Source organism: Electrona antarctica (genome assembly GCF_951216825.1).
Source record: "Electrona antarctica genome assembly, contig: scaffold_160, whole genome shotgun sequence".
Lineage (NCBI taxonomy): Eukaryota > Metazoa > Chordata > Actinopteri > Myctophiformes > Myctophidae > Electrona > Electrona antarctica.
The window spans coordinates 257,404-279,903 of NW_027638313.1; the positions used below are offsets into that span (position 1 = coordinate 257,404).

A 22,500-nucleotide genomic window follows, 5' to 3' on the forward strand; every position below is an offset into this window, starting at 1 on the left:
CCAGGCCACGTTCAAGAGGTACCAGCTGTGTTAACGTAAGGTGATTTTTCCCCCTCCTCTGCGTCCAGGCCACGTTCAAGAGGTACCAGCTGTGTTAACGTAAGGTGATTTTTCCCCCTCCTCTGCGTCCAGGCCACGTTCAAGAGGTACCAGATGGAGCACAAGCTGAAGCACGACTCTCTGGAGCGATCTCAGTCTGACCTGAAGAAGCTGAGGAGGAAGAGTCAGGGGAAGAACGCCAACAAATACGAGAGCAAGGAGACTGAGGTACGCACGCACGCACGCACGCACGCACGCACGCACGCACGCACGCACGCACACTACATCCTCGTAAATTAAACGCACAGTTGAAAACACCAAGGTCCTTTTCACAGTCCTTTACAACTGTGTACTATGTACACACGTACACGCACGCATGCATGCACACACACACACACACACACACACACACACACACACCACACACACACGCACACACTACAAAATCTACAGCCTCATAAATTCAACGTTGAATACAAAGGATCTGACTTTTTCTTTCTTACACCTGTGTTATCTACACAGCACACACACACACACACACACACACACACACACACACACACACACACACACACACACACACACGCATGAGCGGCCTCCCTTCTGACACCGGAGACAAAGGACATGTAACACGAGTCGGTGGTGGCGTGTGTGTGTGTGTGTGTGTGTGTGTGTGTGTGTGTGTGTGTGTGTGTGTGTGTGTGTGTGTGTGTGTGTGTGTGTGTGTGTGTGTGTGTGTGTGTGTGTGTGTGTGTGTGTGTGTGTGTGTGTGTGTGTGTGTGTGTGTGTGGCGGATCCTGCCGGGAGCTGCCGATGCCATAGAACAGTGGTTCCCAAAGTGGGGTCCGGGGACCCCTAGGAGTTCCAGGGGGTAGCTAGCTCAATTAGAGATAGTTAGGAACCAAATGAACCCTTATGGGTCTGTAACTCTGAGAGTGTACAAATGGAACCAAATGGACCCTCTCAGAGTTAAATTAACAGTGGTTTTACAATATAAATTGGGGGTCCCAGAGATAGAAATGCCATTTTGATTGATTGATTGAAGAATTTATTAACAGTTTGCAGAATTACAGTACATTTCAAGCACAAACTCAATACAAAGGCTGTTAACTGTGAGTGGACGACCCAATTAAGCATTACACTTGTTTCCAATAGGGTCCACCATGTTCAAATCATCAAAACATTTAGAGACGTACAAATAGAAAAGGGAAAAGAAACATATACAGTGAGGGGAAAAAAAGGGGTGGGCGGTGGGGGGGATTCACGTTCAGCTCCGTTAATTTGTTTGTTTTCCTTGGAGGTGCTGCGTTGGGTCCCCAAGTCGGCTCCGTGGCCGTACCTTGAGTTGGCTGTGTGGCCGTGACCGTCTCTTGTGTTGTCCTTGCGTTGGGTCCCCAAGTTGGCTCAGCGGTCCGTAGCCTAATGCATGTCAAACTGGGGGTCCATGAAATGAATGTGCTTCGGAATCACAATGTACTTAAGACACGCATAATACTGCCCTTAGAATCTAAATGGTTCTTTGTGTTTATGCTATTGCCCTGGGAGTATCCATCTGCTCTAACTGAGAGCAGTTTAGAGGTTAGGTGTAGTGTATTGCTTATCCAGGGACTACTTTATGTGGCAGACAACTCTGCCTTGTGCTAGGTGCTCTTAGGTCCTGCACAGCTGCATTGTATAATACCCTTGATTGATGTGTGTCAGTTCTGGCTTTGACCAGTAAAGTACTATAAACCTGAGGTCCCTTTGACCAGTAAAGTACTATAAACCTGAGCTCCCTTTGACCAGTAAAGTACTATAAACCTGAGCTCCCTTTGACCAGTAAAGTACTATAAACCTGAGCTCCCTTTGACCAGTAAAGTACTATAAACCTGAGCTCCCTTTGACCAGTAAAGTACTATAAACCTGAGGTCCTTCTCCAGTGTTCGTATTAGTTGTTCATAGGCCACATACAACACATTGGCGACGAGAATTAAGAACCTGCAGTGCGTTGTTGATGCGTTTCAATGGACTTTAAAAGGTTAATTTGTTTCGTTCCCCAGTTTTCCATTGTAATGATTTGTATTGTTCAGGCCTTGTGGACATGTGGTGTTGTTCAGGCCTTGTGGACATGTGGTGTTCAGACCTTGTGGACATGTGGTGTTCAGGCCTTGTGGACATGTGGTGTTCAGACCTTGTGGACATGTGGTGTTCAGGCCTTGTGGACATGTGGTGTTCAGGCCTTGTGGACATGTGGTGTTCAGGCCTTGTGGACATCTGGTGTTCAGGACTTGTGGACATGTGGTGTTCAGGCCTTGTGGACATCTGGTGTTCAGGACTTGTGGACATGTGGTGTTCAGGCCTTGTGGACATGTGGTGTTCAGGCCTTGTGGACATGTGGTGTTCAGGCCTTGTGGACATGTGGTGTTCAGGCCTTGTGGACATGTGGTGTTCAGGCCTTGTGGACATGTGGTGTTCAGGCCTTGTGGACATGTGGTGTTCAGGCCTTGTGGACATGTGGTGTTCAGGCCTTGTGGACATGTGGTGTTCAGGCCTTGTGGACATCTGGTGTTCAGGACTTGTGGACATGTGGTGTTCAGGACTTGTGGACATGTGGTGTTCAGGCCTTGTGGACATGTGGTGTTGTCCAGGCCTTGTGGACATGTGGTGTTCAGGCCTTGTGGACATGTGTTGTTCAGGCCTTGTGGACATGTGGTGGTGTTCAGGCCTTGTGGACATGTGGTGGTGTTCAGGCCTTGTGGACATGTGTTGTTCAGGCCTTGTGGACATGTGGTGTTGTCCAGGCCTTGTGGACATGTGGTGTTCAGGCCTTGTGGACATGTGGTGTTCAGGCCTTGTGGACATGTGGTGTTCAGGCCTTGTGGACATGTGGTGTTGTTCAGGCCTTGTGGACATGTGTTGTTCAGGCCTTGTGGACATGTGGTGTTCAGGCCTTGTGGACATGTGTTGTTCAGGCCTTGTGGACATGTGTTGTTCAGGCCTTGTGGACATGTGGTGTTGTTCAGGCCTTGTGGACATGTGTTGTTCAGGCCTTGTGGACATGTGTTGTTCAGGCCTTGTGGACATGTGTTGTTCAGGCCTTGTGGACATGTGGTGTTCAGGCCTTGTGGACATGTGGTGTTCAGGCCTTGTGGACATGTGTTGTTCAGGCCTTGTGGACATGTGGTGTTCAGGCCTTGTGGACATGTGGTGTTCAGGCCTTGTGGACATCTGGTGTTCAGGACTTGTGGACATGTGGTGTTCAGGCCTTGTGGACATGTGGTGTTCAGGCCTTGTGGACATGTGGTGTTCAGGCCTTGTGGACATGTGGTGTTCAGGCCTTGTGGACATGTGGTGTTCAGGCCTTGTGGACATGTGGTGTTCAGGCCTTGTGGACATGTGGTGTTCAGGCCTTGTGGACATGTGGTGTTCAGGACTTGTGGACATGTGGTGTTCAGGCCTTGTGGACATGTGGTGTTCAGGCCTTGTGGACATGTGGTGTTCAGGCCTTGTGGACATGTGGTGTTCAGGCCTTGTGGACATGTGGTGTTCAGGACTTGTGGACATGTGGTGTTCAGGACTTGTGGACATGTGGTGTTCAGGCCTTGTGGACATGTGGTGTTCAGGACTTGTGGACATGTGGTGTTCAGGACTTGTGGACATGTGGTGTTCAGGCCTTGTGGACATGTGGTGTTGTCCAGGCCTTGTGGACATGTGGTGTTCAGGCCTTGTGGACATGTGGTGTTCAGGCCTTGTGGACATGTGGTGTTCAGGACTTGTGGACATGTGGTGTTCAGGACTTGTGGACATGTGGTGTTCAGGACTTGTGGACATGTGGTGTTCAGGACTTGTGGAAATGTGGTGTTCAGGACTTGTGGACATGTGGTGTTCAGGACTTGTGGACATGTGGTGTTCAGGCCTTGTGGACATGTGGTGTTGTTCAGGCCTTGTGGACATGTGGTGTTGTTCAGGCCTTGTGGACATGTGTTGTTCAGGCCTTGTGGACATGTGGTGTTCAGGCCTTGTGGACATGTGGTGTTCAGGCCTTGTGGACATGTGGTGTTCAGGCCTTGTGGACATGTGGTGTTCAGGCCTTGTGGACATGTGGTGTTCAGGCCTTGTGGACATGTGGTGTTCAGGCCTTGTGGACATGTGGTGTTCAGGCCTTGTGGACATGTGGTGTTGTTCAGGCCTTGTGGACATGTGGTGTTCAGGCCTTGTGGACATGTGGTGTTCAGGCCTTGTGGACATGTGGTGTTCAGGCCTTGTGGACATGTGGTGTTCAGGCCTTGTGGACATGTGGTGTTGTTCAGGCCTTGTGGACATGTGGTGTTCAGGCCTTGTGGACATGTGGTGTTCAGGCCTTGTGGACATGTGGTGTTGTTCAGGCCTTGTGGACATGTGGTGTTCAGGCCTTGTGGACATGTGGTGTTCAGGCCTTGTGGACATGTGGTGTTCAGGCCTTGTGGACATGTGGTGTTCAGGACTTGTGGACATGTGGTGTTCAGGACTTGTGGACATGTGTTGTTCAGGCCTTGTGGACATGTGGTGTTCAGGCCTTGTGGACATGTGTTGTTCAGGCCTTGTGGACATGTGGTGTTCAGGCCTTGTGGACATGTGTTGTTCAGGCCTTGTGGACATGTGGTGTTCAGGCCTTGTGGACATCTGGTGTTCAGGCCTTGTGGACATGTGGTGTTCAGGACTTGTGGACATGTGGTGTTCAGGACTTGTGGACATGTGGTGTTCAGGACTTGTGGACATGTGGTGTTCAGGACTTGTGGACATGTGGTGTTCAGGACTTGTGGACATGTGGTGTTCAGGCCTTGTGGACATGTGGTGTTCAGGACTTGTGGACATGTGGTGTTCAGGACTTGTGGACATGTGGTGTTCAGGACTTGTGGACATGTGGTGTTCAGGACTTGTGGACATGTGGTGTTCAGGCCTTGTGGACATGTGGTGTTCAGGCCTTGTGGACATGTGGTGTTCAGGACTTGTGGACATGTGGTGTTGTCCAGGCCTTGTGGACATGTGGTGTTCAGGCCTTGTGGACATGTGGTGTTCAGGACTTGTGGACATGTGGTGTTCAGGCCTTGTGGACATGTGGTGTCCAGGCCTTGTGGACATCTGGTGTTCAGGACTTGTGGACATGTGGTGTTCAGGCCTTGTGGACATGTGTTGTCCAGGCCTTGTGGACATGTGGTGTTCAGGCCTTGTGGACATGTGGTGTTCAGGCCTTGTGGACATGTGGTGTTCAGGACTTGTGGACATGTGGTGTTCAGGCCTTGTGGACATGTGGTGTTCAGGCCTTGTGGACATGTGGTGTTCAGGCCTTGTGGACATGTGGTGTTCAGGCCTTGTGGACATGTGGTGTTCAGGCCTTGTGGACATGTGGTGTTCAGGCCTTGTGGACATGTGGTGTTCAGGACTTGTGGACATGTGGTGTTCAGGCCTTGTGGACATGTGTTGTCCAGGCCTTGTGGACATGTGGTGTTCAGGCCTTGTGGACATGTGGTGTTCAGGCCTTGTGGACATGTGGTGTTCAGGCCTTGTGGACATGTGGTGTTCAGGCCTTGTGGACATGTGTTGTTGTTCAGGCCTTGTGGACATGTGGTGTTCAGGCCTTGTGGACATGTGGTGTTGTTCAGGCCTTGTGGACATGTGGTGTTCAGGCCTTGTGGACATGTGGTGTTCAGGCCTTGTGGACATGTGGTGTTGTTCAGGCCTTGTGGACATGTGGTGTTCAGGCCTTGTGGACATGTGGTGTTCAGGCCTTGTGGACATGTGGTGTTCAGGCCTTGTGGACATGTGGTGTTCAGGCCTTGTGGACATGTGGTGTTCAGGACTTGTGGACATGTGGTGTTCAGGCCTTGTGGACATGTGGTGTTCAGGCCTTGTGGACATGTGGTGTTCAGGCCTTGTGGACATGTGGTGTTCAGGCCTTGTGGACATGTGGTGTTCAGGACTTGTGGACATGTGGTGTTCAGGCCTTGTGGACATGTGGTGTTGTTCAGGCCTTGTGGACATGTGGTGTTGTTCAGGCCTTGTGGACATGTGGTGTTGTTCAGGCCTTGTGGACATGTGGTGTTGTTCAGGCCTTGTGGACATGTGGGGTTCAGGCCTTGTGGACATGTGGTGGTGTTCAGGCCTTGTGGACATGTGGTGTTCAGGCCTTGTGGACATGTGGTGTTCAGGCCTTGTGGACATGTGGTGTTCAGGACTTGTGGACATGTGGTGTTCAGGCCTTGTGGACATGTGGTGTTCAGGACTTGTGGACATGTGGTGTTCAGGACTTGTGGACATGTGGTGTTCAGGCCTTGTGGACATGTGGGGTTCAGGCCTTGTGGACATGTGGTGGTGTTCAGGCCTTGTGGACATGTGGTGTTCAGGCCTTGTGGACATGTGGTGTTCAGGTCTTGTGGACATGTGGTGTTCAGGCCTTGTGGACATGTGGTGTTCAGGACTTGTGGACATGTGGTGTTCAGGACTTGTGGACATGTGGTGTTCAGGACTTGTGGACATGTGGTGTTCAGGCCTTGTGGACGTGTGGTGTTCAGGCCTTGTGGACATGTGGTGTTCAGGCCTTGTGGACATGTGGTGTTCAGGCCTTGTGGACATCTGGTGTTCAGGCCTTGTGGACATGTGGTGTTCAGGCCTTGTGGACATCTGGTGTTCAGGCCTTGTGGACATGTGGTGTTGTTCAGGCCTTGTGGACATGTGGTGTTTAAATAATTGTACTATCCATTGTTTCTCGTTGATTGTTATTTCGGAATTATGGGAATATTTGAGAGGTCGGAATTATGACACGGAACCAAAAGAAAATCACACTTCACAGACAAGACAAACATTAAAGTATGTTCATTGTCAATGGAGCTTTATATATAGGAGGGGCTAGCGCCCCTAAAACACACACACACACACACGCACACACACACACACACACACACACGCACACACACACACAGAGAGAGACTATTAGACTCCAAACATGCCGACAGACTGGTAGAGCCAGTCAGTAGCACACAGACAGACTGGTAGAGCCAGTCGGTAGCACACAGACAGACTGGTAGAGCCAGTCAGTAGCACACAGACAGACTGGTAGAGCCAGTCAGTAGCACACAGACAGACTGGTAGAGCCAGTCAGTAGCACACAGACAGACTGGTAGAGCCAGTCAGTAGCATACAGACAGACTGGTAGAGCCAGTCGGTAGCATACAGACAGACTGGTAGAGCCAGTCAGTAGCATACAGACAGACTGGTAGAGCCAGTCGGTAGCATACAGACAGACTGGTAGAGCCAGTCAGTAGCATACAGACAGACTGGTAGAGCCAGTCAGTAGCACACAGACAGACTGGTAGAGCCAGTCAGTAGCACACAGACAGACTGGTAGAGCCAGTCAGTAGCATACAGACAGACTGGTAGAGCCAGTCGGTAGCATACAGACAGACTGGTAGAGCCAGTCAGTAGCACACAGACAGACTGGTAGAGCCAGTCAGTAGCATACAGACAGACTGGTAGAGCCAGTCAGTAGCACACAGACAGACTGGTAGAGCCAGTCAGTAGCACACAGACAGACTGGTAGAGCCAGTCAGTAGCATACAGACAGACTGGTAGAGCCAGTCGGTAGCATACAGACAGACTGGTAGAGCCAGTCAGTAGCATACAGACAGACTGGTAGAGCCAGTCAGTAGCACACAGACAGTCTGGTAGAGCCAGTCGGTAGCACACAGACAGACTGGTAGAGCCAGTCAGTAGCATACAGACAGACTGGTAGAGCCAGTCGGTAGCACACAGACAGACTGGTAGAGCCAGTCAGTAGCACACAGACAGACTGGTAGAGCCAGTCGGTAGCACACAGACAGACTGGTAGAGCCAGTCAGTAGCACACAGACAGACTGGTAGAGCCAGTCGGTAGCACACAGACAGACTGGTAGAGCCAGTCAGTAGCACACAGACAGACTGGTAGAGCCAGTCGGTAGCACACAGACAGACTGGTAGAGCCAGTCGGTAGCACACAGACAGCAGCTACTGGTCTAAATAAAGACAGAGAGAGAAAGCCGTCGTCTCTGAATCTAATCTCTCCTCTGAACCTCTTTGTGTTTAAAGATCTTCAGACTGATAGATCCTCTAACAGAGAAACTCATCTCGTTGTGTTCAGATCCACAGACTGATAGATCCTCTAACAGAGAAACTCATCTCGTTGTGTTCAGATCCACAGATATATAGATCCTCTAACAGAGAAACTCATCTCCTTGTGTTCAGATCCACAGATATATAGATCCTCTAACATAGAAACTCATCTCCTTGTGTTCAGATCCACAGATATATAGATCCTCTAACATAGAAACTCATCTCCTTGTGTTCAGATCCACAGATATATAGATCCTCTAACAGAGAAACTCATCTCCTTGTGTTCAGATCCACAGATATATAGATCCTCTAACATAGAAACTCATCTCCTTGTGTTCAGATCCACAGATATATAGATCCTCTAACAGAGAAACTCATCTCCTTGTGTTCAGATCCACAGATATATAGATCCTCTAACAGAGAAACTCATCTCCTTGTGTTCAGATCCACAGATATATAGATCCTCTAACAGAGAAACTCATCTCGTTGTGTTCAGATCCACAGACAGGGCCGGATTAACCATAGGCCGCTGTGTGCAGCTGCACTGGGGCATGTGGCAAGGGGGGCATGGCAAGGTTGGCAAAAAAAAGATTGGGCTATATTATAAATTATGCTCCGATCGATCAGCCACAAAATTCACCGATCCACAAATCCGATCAAAAAAGCTAAAAGCTGCGCAGTTTCCATCCAGTTTACATGTCACTCTCTCGGTTCTGCACCGCTTAGTGGAGAAGTATATCACTGTCGAGGGCAGCGCAACCAATCTCCCCCCACCCACACAGCACACACACACACGTTCACCCCATACCAGGGAGGGAGAGAGAGAGCTCCTTACTCCTCGATGTTTTTAGTTTTTTAACCTTTTTCTCAAATTGACCAGCAAACTATAATCCACATTGTTAGTAGTGTGTCCTTGATCCAACTTGCTTGGAAATGTGCACATTGCCAGCAGCACCTATGTACATCATGAGGCTGTGCTCTTGAACGCATAGGCAATCAACACTATTAATTGATGACAGCTGTGACTCTGCTGTCTGTGTAGTAGTGTGTAGGGCTTAGAGGTGTAGTCTGTGTAGTAGTGTGTAGGGCTTAGAGGTGTAGTCTGTGTAGTAGTGTGTAGGGCTTAGAGGTGTAGTCTGTGTAGTAGTGTGTAGGGCTTAGAGGTGTAGTCTGTGTAGTAGTGTGTAGGGCTTAGAGGTGTAGTCTGTGTAGTAGTGTGTAGGGCTTAGAGGTGTAGTCTGTGTAGTAGTGTGTAGGGCTTAGAGGTGTAGTCTGTGTAGTAGTGTGTAGGGCTTAGAGGTGTAGTCTGTGTAGTAGTGTGTAGGGCTTAGAGGTGTAGCCTGTGTAGTAGTGTGTAGGGCTTAGAGGTGTAGTCTGTGTAGTAGTGTGTAGGGCTTAGAGGTGTAGTCTGTGTAGTAGTGTGTAGGGCTTAGAGGTGTAGTGTGTGTAGTAGTGTGTAGGGCTTAGAGGTGTAGTCTGTGTAGTAGTGTGTAGGGCTTAGAGGTGTAGTCTGTGTAGTAGTGTGTAGGGCTTAGAGGTGTAGTCTGTGTAGTAGTGTGTAGGGCTTAGAGGTGTAGTCTGTGTAGTAGTGTGTAGGGCTTAGAGGTGTAGTCTGTGTAGTAGTGTGTAGGGCTTAGAGGTGTAGTCTGTGTAGTAGTGTGTAGGGCTTAGAGGTGTAGTGTGTGTAGTAGTGTGTAGGGCTTAGAGGTGTAGTCTGTGTAGTAGTGTGTAGGGCTTAGAGGTGTAGTCTGTGTAGTAGTGTGTAGGGCTTAGAGGTGTAGTCTGTGTAGTAGTGTGTAGGGCTTAGAGGTGTAGTCTGTGTAGTAGTGTGTAGGGCTTAGAGGTGTAGTCTGTGTAGTAGTGTGTAGGGCTTAGAGGTGTAGTCTGTGTAGTAGTGTGTAGGGCTTAGAGGTGTAGTCTGTGTAGTAGTGTGTAGGGCTTAGAGGTGTAGCCTGTGTAGTAGTGTGTAGGGCTTAGAGGTGTAGTCTGTGTAGTAGTGTGTAGGGCTTAGAGGTGTAGTCTGTGTAGTAGTGTGTAGGGCTTAGAGGTGTAGTGTGTGTAGTAGTGTGTAGGGCTTAGAGGTGTAGTCTGTGTAGTAGTGTGTAGGGCTTAGAGGTGTAGTCTGTGTAGTAGTGTGTAGGGCTTAGAGGTGTAGTCTGTGTAGTAGTGTGTAGGGCTTAGAGGTGTAGTCTGTGTAGTAGTGTGTAGGGCTTAGAGGTGTAGTCTGTGTAGTAGTGTGTAGGGCTTAGAGGTGTAGTCTGTGTAGTAGTGTGTAGGGCTTAGAGGTGTAGTGTGTGTAGTAGTGTGTAGGGCTTAGAGGTGTAGTCTGTGTAGTAGTGTGTAGGGCTTAGAGGTGTAGTCTGTGTAGTAGTGTGTAGGGCTTAGAGGTGTAGTGTGTGTAGTAGTGTGTAGGGCTTAGAGGTGTAGCCTGTGTAGTAGTGTGTAGGGCTTAGAGGTGTAGTGTGTGTAGTAGTGTGTAGGGCTTAGAGGTGTAGTCTGTGTAGTAGTGTGTAGGGCTTAGAGGTGTAGTCTGTGTAGTAGTGTGTAGGGCTTAGAGGTGTAGTGTGTGTAGTAGTGTGTAGGGCTTAGAGGTGTAGTCTGTGTAGTAGTGTGTAGGGCTTAGAGGTGCTGTCTGTGTAGTAGTGTGTAGGGCTTAGAGGTGTAGTCTGTGTAGTAGTGTGTAGGGCTTAGAGGTGTAGTCTGTGTAGTAGTGTGTAGGGCTTAGAGGTGTAGTCTGTGTAGTAGTGTGTAGGGCTTAGAGGTGTAGTCTGTGTAGTAGTGTGTAGGGCTTAGAGGTGTAGTGTGTGTAGTAGTGTGTAGGGCTTAGAGGTGTAGTCTGTGTAGTAGTGTGTAGGGCTTAGAGGTGTAGTCTGTGTAGTAGTGTGTAGGGCTTAGAGGTGTAGTCTGTGTAGTAGTGTGTAGGGCTTAGAGGTGTAGTCTGTGTAGTAGTGTGTAGGGCTTAGAGGTGTAGTCTGTGTAGTAGTGTGTAGGGCTTAGAGGTGTAGTCTGTGTAGTAGTGTGTAGGGCTTAGAGGTGTAGTGTGTGTAGTAGTGTGTAGGGCTTAGAGGTGTAGTCTGTGTAGTAGTGTGTAGGGCTTAGAGGTGTAGTCTGTGTAGTAGTGTGTAGGGCTTAGAGGTGTAGTCTGTGTAGTAGTGTGTAGGGCTTAGAGGTGTAGTCTGTGTAGTAGTGTGTAGGGCTTAGAGGTGTAGTCTGTGTAGTAGTGTGTAGGGCTTAGAGGTGTAGTCTGTGTAGTAGTGTGTAGGGCTTAGAGGTGTAGTCTGTGTAGTAGTGTGTAGGGCTTAGAGGTGTAGTCTAGAGCTGCCAACGAATATTCCATATTCGAACGAATTTTCGAATCAAAAAAAGAAATGAATAACTGAATATATAAAATTAAGATTCGAATTAAAAAAAAAAAAATGCTGTGCAAGTTTTCGCGAGACGGTTCCGTGGGTAAGCGTTGTGAGCTTGTAGATTAGTTATATTTGCCACGCGACATGCCGACACCGGCATACATTGAAGAATAAATCAGCTGCCTCGCACTCTTCCTAAACGCAGACTACGCAGGCTGCGTAGTTCCGATTCACAAAAGGCCCCCGCCCGCCCTGCGCAAAGTCGTCAAAGAGCACACTACGTTATTTGCGTACGGACGGTGCGCAAATAACGGTGAGCACAGGGCGGGCGGGGCCCTTTACGTTATTTGCGCAGTGAGTGTACGCTGCTCAGATGGGTGAAATCTTCCGTCAACAGCGTACCTAGTGATCAGAATCAGAGACAGGCCTGGCCTACACCGAAACTTATTTTGCTGTGCTGTGCTGTGTTGTGTTGTGTTGTTTCGGACGGACGGGAGAGTATATTTTTAGACAACACACAGATCTATCACTCATCAATCTTCAATCATGAAGCGACTTTATCCTTCAGGAAATTATAAAAAGATAAATAAAATGCGTAAGGATGAACTGCGGCGCCGGTCCGGCAGCAGCAGCAGCAATGCAGTGTTCTGTTCTGTGAATTAATACTGCCTCCGTGCCGTGAAGTTTTATGGGAGAAGGGAGAATGCATGCGTTGTGTTCCAACTCGGTTTTCAGCAGCGCCAATGCGCGGAGAGAGAGTTGCGCCAGCAATGCGATCTTAAATGTTATGTCTCAGGTTGTATTGGTGTAAATATAATTATTAAAAAATCCGAATGGCCCCGAATGGCTCCGAATCGGAATCGAAATCCGAATGGGTCGAATTGGTCGAATCCACATGGGTTTTTAAAACGAATATCCGAATGTAATTTTTGGACAATTCCGGCAGCACTAGTGTAGTCTGTGTAGTAGTGTGTAGGGCTTAGAGGTGTAGTCTGTGTAGTAGTGTGTAGGGCTTAGAGGTGTAGTCTGTGTAGTAGTGTGTAGGGCTTAGAGGTGTAGTGTGTGTAGTAGTGTGTAGGGCTTAGAGGTGTAGTCTGTGTAGTAGTGTGTAGGGCTTAGAGGTGTAGTCTGTGTAGTAGTGTGTAGGGCTTAGAGGTGTAGTCTGTGTAGTAGTGTGTAGGGCTTAGAGGTGTAGTCTGTGTAGTAGTGTGTAGGGCTTAGAGGTGTAGTCTGTGTAGTAGTGTGTAGGGCTTAGAGGTGTAGTCTGTGTAGTAGTGTGTAGGGCTTAGAGGTGTAGTCTGTGTAGTAGTGTGTAGGGCTTAGAGGTGTAGTCTGTGTAGTAGTGTGTAGGGCTTAGAGGTGTAGTCTGTGTAGTAGTGTGTAGGGCTTAGAGGTGTAGGGGTGATGATTCTAATGTACAGGATTCTATAGGTCACCACTTTTGGTGTGACACACACGGCTTCTGTTTACATGCAGAGTAACGACAAAGATTGACAGACTTTGGAGAAGACGGATAGTCTTCAGTAATTAGACTGATAGTTTATCCTTCAGTAATTAGGCGTGGAAGTATTCACACTACTTTTGGATTTATTGGGGAAAGGAGGAGGTGATCAAGCTCCACAACATTGGTATAGGCTGCATTTCTTTTTTTCCTCTCGAGGGTGCATGCCATGGGAGCTCCTCCAGCAGGGAGAGTGGTTTCACCAGGCTAGGGAGCCCCGCTCAGGTCAGCGGAAAATGACCGCGGGGTGCCAAGTAAAAAATAAAAATAACAATAAAAAAATAAATACAAATAATACAACACATCGGTATCGGCCGATTACTTAATAAAAGTAACAACAGTAGCCTATAGGCTACTGCACTTTTGTTTGTGGATTTTTAAATAAAAATCCAATCATATTCTGTTTTCATTCATGTAATTCATGTAAAAAGCATGGGAATACATCACATATGTAACAAAATGCGATAAATGCATTTTGTTACATATGTGATGTATTCCCATGCTTTTTGTTCTTGCCTATTGTAAGTCGCTCTGGATTAAGAGCGTCTGCTAAATGCCTAAATTGTAAATTGTAAATTGTAAATTGTAATTTATTGTACTGGGTTCGATCTTGGTTCAGGATAATTAATGTTACACATTAGGCTAGCTCTAGTCCACTAGTCCTAATGCTTTGATTCTGCCCTGCATTAATGAAGGGCAGAATCAAAGCATTAGGGCTATAGACCAGAGCTAACATTATAGGCCTATATTGATGTGCTTATTGCCTCACTATTATTATTGTGTTCTTACGGCCGGCCCAGGCTGAGCTGTGCTGAAAATATTATATTTATATATATATACAAAAAATGATCTGCACAGGGGCACTCATGGGGGTTAATCTGGCCCTGTCCACAGATATATAGATCCTCTAACAGAGAAACTCATCTTGTTGTGTTCAGATCCACAGATATATAGATCCTCTAACAGAGAAACTCATCTCGTTGTGTTCAGATCCACAGATATATAGATCCTCTAACAGAGAAACTCATCTCCTTGTGTTCAGAACAACAGATATATAGATCCTCTAACAGAGAAACTCATCTTGTTGTGTTCAGATCCACAGATATATAGATCCTCTAACAGAGAAGCTCATCTTGTTGTGTTCAGATCCACAGATATATAGATCCTCTAACAGAGAAACTCATCTCCTTGTGTTCAGAACAACAGATATATAGATCCTCTAACAGAGAAACTCATCTTGTTGTGTTCAGATCCACAGATATATAGATCCTCTAACAGAGAAGCTCATCTTGTTGTGTTCAGATCCACAGATATATAGATCCTCTAACAGAAACTCATCTCGTTGTGTTCAGATCCACAGATATATAGATCCTCTAACAGAGAAACTCATCTTGTTGTGTTCAGATCCACAGATATATAGATCCTCTAACAGAGAAACTCATCTCCTTGTGTTCAGAACAACAGATATATAGATCCTCTAACAGAGAAACTCATCTCGTTGTGTTCAGATCCACAGATATATAGATCCTCTAACAGAGAAACTCATCTTGTTGTGTTCAGATCCACAGCTACACTCTAACGCATCCGTGTCGCCTTTATAGCTTTTATCCACTTTAACAAGTAAGACGCGCAAACGCGGGAAGCGAACGCAGCTCGTAAATTGCAATAACAACAATTAGAATAAATTACGTACTTTTGAAGGTTTTTTTTAAGTTACGTTTTTTTAAATTAAATGTTTTTTCAAGTTTTTTTTAGTGTGTGTATGTGTGCGTGCGTGCGTGTTTCTTTTTTAGGTTTGTTTTTTTCAAGTTTTTTGGTTAAGTTTTTTTTAAGTTAAGTTTTTTGTGTGTGTGCGTTTTTCCTTTTTAAGTTTTTTTTTTAAGTTACGTTTTTTTTTAAGTTAAGTTTTTTTTTAAGTTAAGTTTTTTTTTAAGTTAAGTTTTTTGTGTTTGTGCGTGCGTGCGTGCGTGCGTGCGTGCGTGCGTGCGTGCGTGCGTGCGTGCGTGTGTGTGTGTGTGCGTGCATGTGTGTGTGTGTGTGTTTTTGTGTGTGATACAGCTGCGCCCTCTGGTGGTGGGCGGGTGGTGTTACAGCGTGACACACACACACACAGACACACACACAGACACACACACAGACGTGATCTGCTGGGTGCGTTCGCAACCATCATGTTATACTTTACCTGTTGAAAAATAGCAGATCTGCAAGCTCATAGCGCGGCACTCTTTTTTGAAAACGTTTGGACAATATTTTTTTTTTGATTTTCAGAAAACTGTCACGATTCAGGAGTCATTAGTAGAACGTGGTCTCGATGGGTTAACAGAGGAACTCATGTTCATGTCATGTGACATCGGACCACTTTATCGCGTCTGTCATGTGACATCCGATCACGTTATCACGTCTGTTATGTTTCGGCTTTAGTCCTGATTGACGTCCTCCCTCAAAGAGTCGCATTCCGATGGATTGATGTCTGTGTTTGTTTTGGGCGATCCTGAGTCCTGTAAGTCCATCTGGGCTGGGCTGGGCTGGGCTGGGCTGGGCTGGGCTGGGCTGGGCGGGGGCTTCCTTGGAAGCATGACACTTAAGTGAAGAAAAAAGATCTATCAAAAACAAACTACACCACCGATGATTGCCCATAGTTCAGTTTGACCCATATTTTGTGGAGGGAAAAAAGTAAAAAAAAAATTGGTCATTTTGTAATTTTGCAATCCTGCAGACAATTTGAATTTAGATTTAAAGTTTCTGTTTGAGAACAACTGGCTGGCTGGCTGACGGAGGGACTGACTGACTGACTGACTGACTGGTTGTTCAATGTATGGTTTGTGTAAATAATTGTGCGTGCGTGCGTTTGTACGTGACGTACGGTTCTGTGAAAGAGATTTGAATTATGAGGCTCATGTTTCACATTCCCTTGTGCGATATCTTATCTCTCTCTCTCTTTCTCTCTCTCTCTCTCTCTCTCTCTCTCTCTCTCTCTCTCTCTCTCTCACACACACACACACACACACACACACACACACACACACACACACACACAATGACAGCATGGTGACGTTATGGGAGAAATACTGACTTGAAACAGATGACCAGAGAGAGAGAGAGAGGGAGAATTCTTACAGGCATGAACAAACACCTGTATTTATTTAGCACGTTTATAAAAAATCACACCCGTGTGAACTGAGTGGTGCAAGGTCTTATATAGCCTGATCAGCTGTGGTCTGATGTAATATCAGTGACCATAGTAACCATGCTCATTTTTTGGTACGAACACGGGTACACGGGTACAAAGCCAGTTGTTGGAGTGGTTTACGCCACTCAAAAATAGAAGTTGACCCCAAAGTGCTTCCATTTAAAGATGACATCATACAGTAACATTAAAGATGACATCATATGGAGAAATGTTTGAAATGGCAGCCGTCCTGTCTGTTGATAGCAAGTTGCCGTGGTTACCAGATACGTCCAATAAGAGCACTTGGTGACCGGTCTGTTTCCACGTGGAACTCCATATTTGGGCAAAGCTGACGTCATTATTATGATGTGGAGATTTGAGGAGCTCTTTTTAAAAGATGATTCCCACAGTGTGAGTGGCTCAGACTTCACCGGACACTTCCTAGTTATTCAGTTTGTAAGTATTGTTCATAGATTTCCAGTTATTGTCAGTGTGTAGAGATGGCGTCTGCCAGCGGAGAATATGACAGAAAGGCAGAGGCTGAAATCCAGCAGATGATCCAGGACAGACGAGTGAAGATTCAGGAGGTCAAACGCTCAGTAGAGCTCAGCAGGAAAGATGCAGACGCAGTCATAGCAGACAGTGTGCAGGTCTTCACCGCTCTGATCAGCTGTATTCAGAGAAGCCAGGCTGAGCTCATTGGTGTGATTGAAGAGAAGCAGAAAACAACAGAGAAACAGGCTGAAGGCTTCATCAATGAACTGCAACAGGAAATCACTCAGTTGGAGAAGAGAAGCTCTGAGCAGAAACAGCTCTCACTCACTGAAGTCCACCTCCTCCAGAACTTCACCTCCATCAAGACCCCTCCACCCACAAAGGACTGGACAAAGGTCAATGTCCATCAGTCTTCATGTGTGGGGACAGTGAGGATAGCTGTGGCTCAGCTGGAGAAGACACTCAGTGAAGAGATGAAGAAGCTGTGTGATGTTGAACTGAGGATGATCCAACGATATGAGGTGGATGTAACTCTGGACCCTGATACAGCACACTGTGAACTCATCCTGATTGAGGATGGAAAACAAGTGAGTCATGGAAATGTGCAGAAGAACCTCCCAGACAACACAGAGAGATTCTCTCAATGTTTCATTGTCTTAGGGAAACAAAGCTTCTCCTCAGGAAGGTTTTCCTATGAGGTTCAGGTTGGCGGGAAGACTTCCTGGGATGTAGAAGTGGCCAGAGAGTCCATCAACAGGAAGGGACAAATCTATCTGAGTCCCAACTATGGTTACTGGACTATAGTGTTGAGGAATGGAAATGAGTACAATGCCTATGCTGGCCCTGCTGTCTTCCTCCCTGTAAGACAGGAGCTCCAGAAAGTGGGAGTGTTTGTGGATTATGAGGAGGGCCTGGTCTCCTTTTATGATGTGGAGACCAGAGTTCACCTCTACTCTTTCACTGGCTGCTCCTTCACTGAGAGACTCTATCCATACTTAAGTCCATGTAACAACCGTAATGGTACAAACTCTGCTCCTCTGATCATCTCTCCTGTCAATCACAGCAATGAAGGACAAGGAGTCTAGACTGAGTCCAGTGAGGAGACTCACCTGTTGTCTGTATGACAAGCAGGTCAAGATGTTCTGGGTGTAAGCTTCACAAAACCAATTAACCACCAAATAAAAACATGATTCCTGTGGGGAAGTGGGTCTTTAACCAACAAGGCTAACATGAATAAAAACATGATTCCTGTGGGGAAGTGGGTCTTTAACCAACAAGACTAACATGGATAAAAACATGATTCCTGTGGGGAAGTGGGTCTTTAACCAACAAGAAGACTAACATCATTATTATCGTATAATTTAGGAATGAGAACAGATCCCGCCCCAGTGTGTTTATAGACGGAGAGGCACTGGAGAGACATTTCTGGGGGCCACACATCACTGACGAACGATGTCTCCTGGAGGCCACACATCACTGACGAACGATGTCTCTTGGGGGCCACAAATCACTGACGAACGATGTCTCCTGGGGGCCACACATCACTGACGAACGTTGTCTCCTGGGGGCCACACATCACTGACGATCGATGTCTCCTGGGGGCCGACACATCACTGACGAAACGATGTCTCCTGGGGACCGACACATCACTAACGAACGATGTCTCCTGGGGGCCACACATCACTGACGAACGATGTCTCCTGGGGGCCGACACAGACACCCCCACATTATTCAGGACGGCACAACAACGCCTCTGTTTTCTAACGGCAGGACTACACTGGGGACGGAACAGAACCGCACCGCGGGCAGAGCAGCTAGGTGGTTGAACCCACAGAGCAGCTAGGTGGTTGAACCTACAGAGCAGCTAGGTGGTTGAACCCACAGAGCAGCTAGGTGGTTGAACCCACAGAGCAGCTAGGTGGTTGAACCCACAGAGCAGCTAGGTGGTTGAACCCACAGAGCAGCTAGGTGGTTGAACCCACAGAGCAGCTAGGTGGTTGAACCCACAGAGCAGCTAGGTGGTTGAACCCACAGAGCAGCTAGGTGGTTGAACCCACAGAGCAGCTAGGTGGTTGAACCCACAGAGCAGCTAGGTGGTTGAACCCACAGAGCAGCTAGGTGGTTGAACCCACAGAGCAGCTAGGTGGTTGAACCCACAGAGCAGCTAGGTGGTTGAACCCACAGAGCAGCTGGTGGTTGAACCCACAGAGCAGCTAGGTGGTTGAACCCACAGAGCAGCTAGGTGGTTGAACCCACAGAGCAGCTAGGTGGTTGAACCCACAGAGCAGCTAGGTGGTTGAACCCACAGAGCAGCTAGGTGGTTGAACCCACAGAGCAGCTAGGTGGTTGAACCCACAGAGCAGCTAGGTTGTTGAACCCACAGAGCAGCTAGGTGGTTGAACCCACAGAGCAGCTAGGTGGTTGAACCCACAGAGCAGCTAGGTGGTTGAACCCACAGAGCAGCTAGGTGGTTGAACCCACAGAGCAGCTAGGTGGTTGAACCCACAGAGCAGCTAGGTGGTTGAACCCACAGAGCAGCTAGGTGGTTGAACCCACAGAGCAGCTAGGTGGTTGAACACAGAGCAGCTAGGTGGTTGAACCCACAGAGCAGCTAGGTGGTTGAACCCACAGAGCAGCTAGGTGGTTGAACCCACAGAGCAGCTAGGTGGTTGAACCCACAGAGCAGCTAGGTGGTTGAACCCACAGAGCAGCTAGGTGGTTGAACCCACAGAGCAGCTAGGTGGTTGAACCCACAGAGCAGCTAGGTGGTTGAACCCACAGAGCAGCTAGGTGGTTGAACCCACAGAGCAGCTAGGTGGTTGAACCCACAGAGCAGCTAGGTGGTTGAACCCACAGAGCAGCTAGGTGGTTGAACCCACAGAGCAGCTAGGTGGTTGAACCCACAGAGCAGCTAGGTGGTTGAACCCACAGAGCAGCTAGGTGGTTGAACCCACAGAGCAGCTAGGTGGTTGAACCCACAGAGCAGCTAGGTGGTTGAACCCACAGAGCAGCTAGGTGGTTGGACCCACAGAGCAGCTAGGTGGTTGAACCCACAGAGCAGCTAGGTGGTTGAACCCACAGAGCAGCTAGGTGGTTGAACCCACAGAGCAGCTAGGTGGTTGAACCCACAGAGCAGCTAGGTGGTTGAACCCACAGAGCAGCTAGGTGGTTGAACCCACAGAGCAGCTAGGTGGTTGAACCCACAGAGCAGCTAGGTGGTTGAACCCACAGAGCAGCTAGGTGGTTGAACCCACAGAGCAGCTAGGTGGTTGAACCCACAGAGCAGCTAGGTGGTTGAACCCACAGAGCAGCTAGGTGGTTGAACCCACAGAGCAGATTGACGTGCAGACCTTACGTCCTGCACCACTAATGTCCATAGTATTTGTCCACACACGTCTGTCCCCACACGTCTCAATAATTGCCATTGACAATGAAAGGAGACATTAGGTCAAATGTCAGCGAAGCGTACGGTGGCCTTCGAGTCAAACTCAAAAAAAAAGAAAGAGAAAAATTCCGAATATTCTTCCCTCGTTTGGTATCATTGAGGATGTGCTAGGACGTGTACACACGTCCTTTGAATCTGTCGTCTCACTCGCACAATATGTGACCGTTTCTGACAGAGGATTAAGTCATTGATTCATGTTTAAGCATTTATTTCACGTGTCGATTTCAGCTCTGACACGTATTTTAGACATGCTCTAGTATGTGAAGAGTCTGCCTGTGCTATTAACTCTGAACAGTTAGGCCCTTATTCATCAACGCGGTGTAGGGGTGTCCACCGCCTTGATAAATAAGGGCCTATGTCTTGCTGCCATGACTGTCTCTGTATCAAAAAGAGTCACATATTGTCAACTGAAAAACTGTATTTATTTCGGCCACATGACGTCGTCTTACGTCGTCATTTAGTGTCCTAAACTCTTTACATCATAAGTTCTGTAAACAAACATTAAAAACCCCATAGAGTTTTCTGCCACATGACGTAATCTTCTAAAGCCATGCGTTGGAGGATCCAGCGCTCCTCAAAATAATGTGACACAAGGTCAAAACCTGCAGGAAGCAATATACAGTCTAATGACGGAGTACACACTAATGAGTACACAGATACTGAGTATGCACGCACACACACACGCACGCACGCACGCACGCACGCACGCACACACGCACACACATGCACACGCTCACCATTAGAACCATCACTTTGTCTTCCTTTATGCACCAGTCAGTCACACAGCGTGGCGTCTCATTCAAAAACAACACAACGGCACTGTTATCTGTGTGTGCATACAGCACGTGTGTGTGTGCACGTGTGTGCACGTGTGTGCAGCTGTGCACGTGTGTGTGTGCGTGCGTGCGTGCGTGCGTGCGTGCGTGCGTGCGTGCGTGCGTGCGTGCGTGCGTGCGTGCGTGCGTGCCCTTTCAGAGCTGTGATAGACGTGAGGAAGTGAAGGTGTCAGATTGTGATAGACGTGAGGAAGACAATACGGCCAGTATGGCTTCACGTTGCGCCGTTTTTTTTCCTTCTTTTTCCATTCAGACTATGGGTTTTATGGGTACGTCTCCCATTGACTGAAGAGGCAGCCAGTCATGAAAAAAGTGTCTACTAAGGTAATCTTTACGGTCGCTAGTAGAGATGTAGAAAATGTATTCATACTAGATCATAATGAATGTGGTTCTTCTAGCAGTGTCTGCATCAGTTCGTACAGTACAGTACAGTACAGTACAGTACAGTACAGTACAGTACAGTACAGTACAGTACAGTGTGTCTGTGTGAACACGAGGCTCATTGGAACACGTCCGTCAGCTCCTCGTGGCCCACAGCACCTTCACTGAGACACTTTGTTACTTCTTGAATTGTCACCCATCTGTGTATTAAAACCCATTTTGGGTTATGCTATGCTTTAGCTATTGAAAAATAGCAGATCTACAAGCTCATAGCGCGGCACCGAGTGCCGCGCTATGAGCTTGCAGGTCTGCTATTTTTGAAAAATCGAAGAACGACTGAAATAGAAACATAGCTTTTTCGGAAAACTGTCATTTTCAAACAGGCATTTTTAGGTCATAATGGGTTAATATCTCTGTCTCCTGCAGTTAGAGGCTGCAGCGGCTCTGTCTCCTGCAGTTAGAGGCTGCAGCAGCTCTGTCTCCTGCAGTTAGAGGCTGCAGCAGCTCTGTCTCCTGCAGTTAGAGGCTGCAGCTCCTCTGTATCCTGCAGTTAGAGGCTGCAGCTCCTCTGTCTCCTGCAGTTAGAGGCTGCAGCTCCTCTGTCTCCTACAGTTAGAGGCTGCAGCAGCTCCTCTGTCTCCTGCAGTTAGAGGCTGCAGCGGCTCTGTCTCCTGCAGTTAGAGGCTGCAGCTCCTCTGTCTCCTACAGTTAGAGGCTGCAGCTCCTCTGTCTCCTACAGTTAGAGGCTGCAGCTCCTCTGTCTCCTACAGTTAGAGGCTGCAGCTCCTCTGTCTCCTGCAGTTAGAGGCTGCAGCTCCTCTGTCTCCTGCAGTTAGAGGCTGCAGCAGCTCTGTCTCCTGCAGTTAGAGGCTGCAGCAGCTCTGTCTCCTACAGTTAGAGGCTGCAGCTCCTCTGTCTCCTGCAGTTAGAGGCTGCAGCAGCTCTGTCTCCTGCAGCTAGAGGCTGCAGCAGCTCTGTCTCCTGCGGCTAGAGGCTGCAGCAGCTCTGTCTCATGCAGCTAGAGGCTGCATCAGCTCTGTCTCCTGCGGCTAGAGGCTGCAGCAGCTCCTCTGTCTCCTGCAGTTAGAGGCTGCAGCAGCTCTCCTGCAGCTAGAGGCTGCAGCAGCTCTTTCTCCTGCAGCTAGAGGCTGCAGCTCCTCTGTCTCCTACAGTTAGAGGCT

The 22,500-nt window shown here is 48.0% G+C and overlaps 1 protein-coding gene across 1 annotated transcript in view; it reads left to right on the top strand.

The window, feature by feature from the left end:
• Positions 1 to 22,500, top strand: part of LOC306918179 (BAR/IMD domain-containing adapter protein 2-like 1) — a gene marked incomplete at its 3' end in the record, with an annotated part of 120,816 nt that overhangs the window by 90,906 nt on the left and 7,410 nt on the right. Inside the window, exon 6 of the mRNA XM_079531059.1 lies at positions 133 to 267. Coding sequence (XP_079387185.1) covers positions 133 to 267 — 135 coding nt within the window. The remainder of the gene's footprint in view (positions 1 to 132; positions 268 to 22,500) is intronic.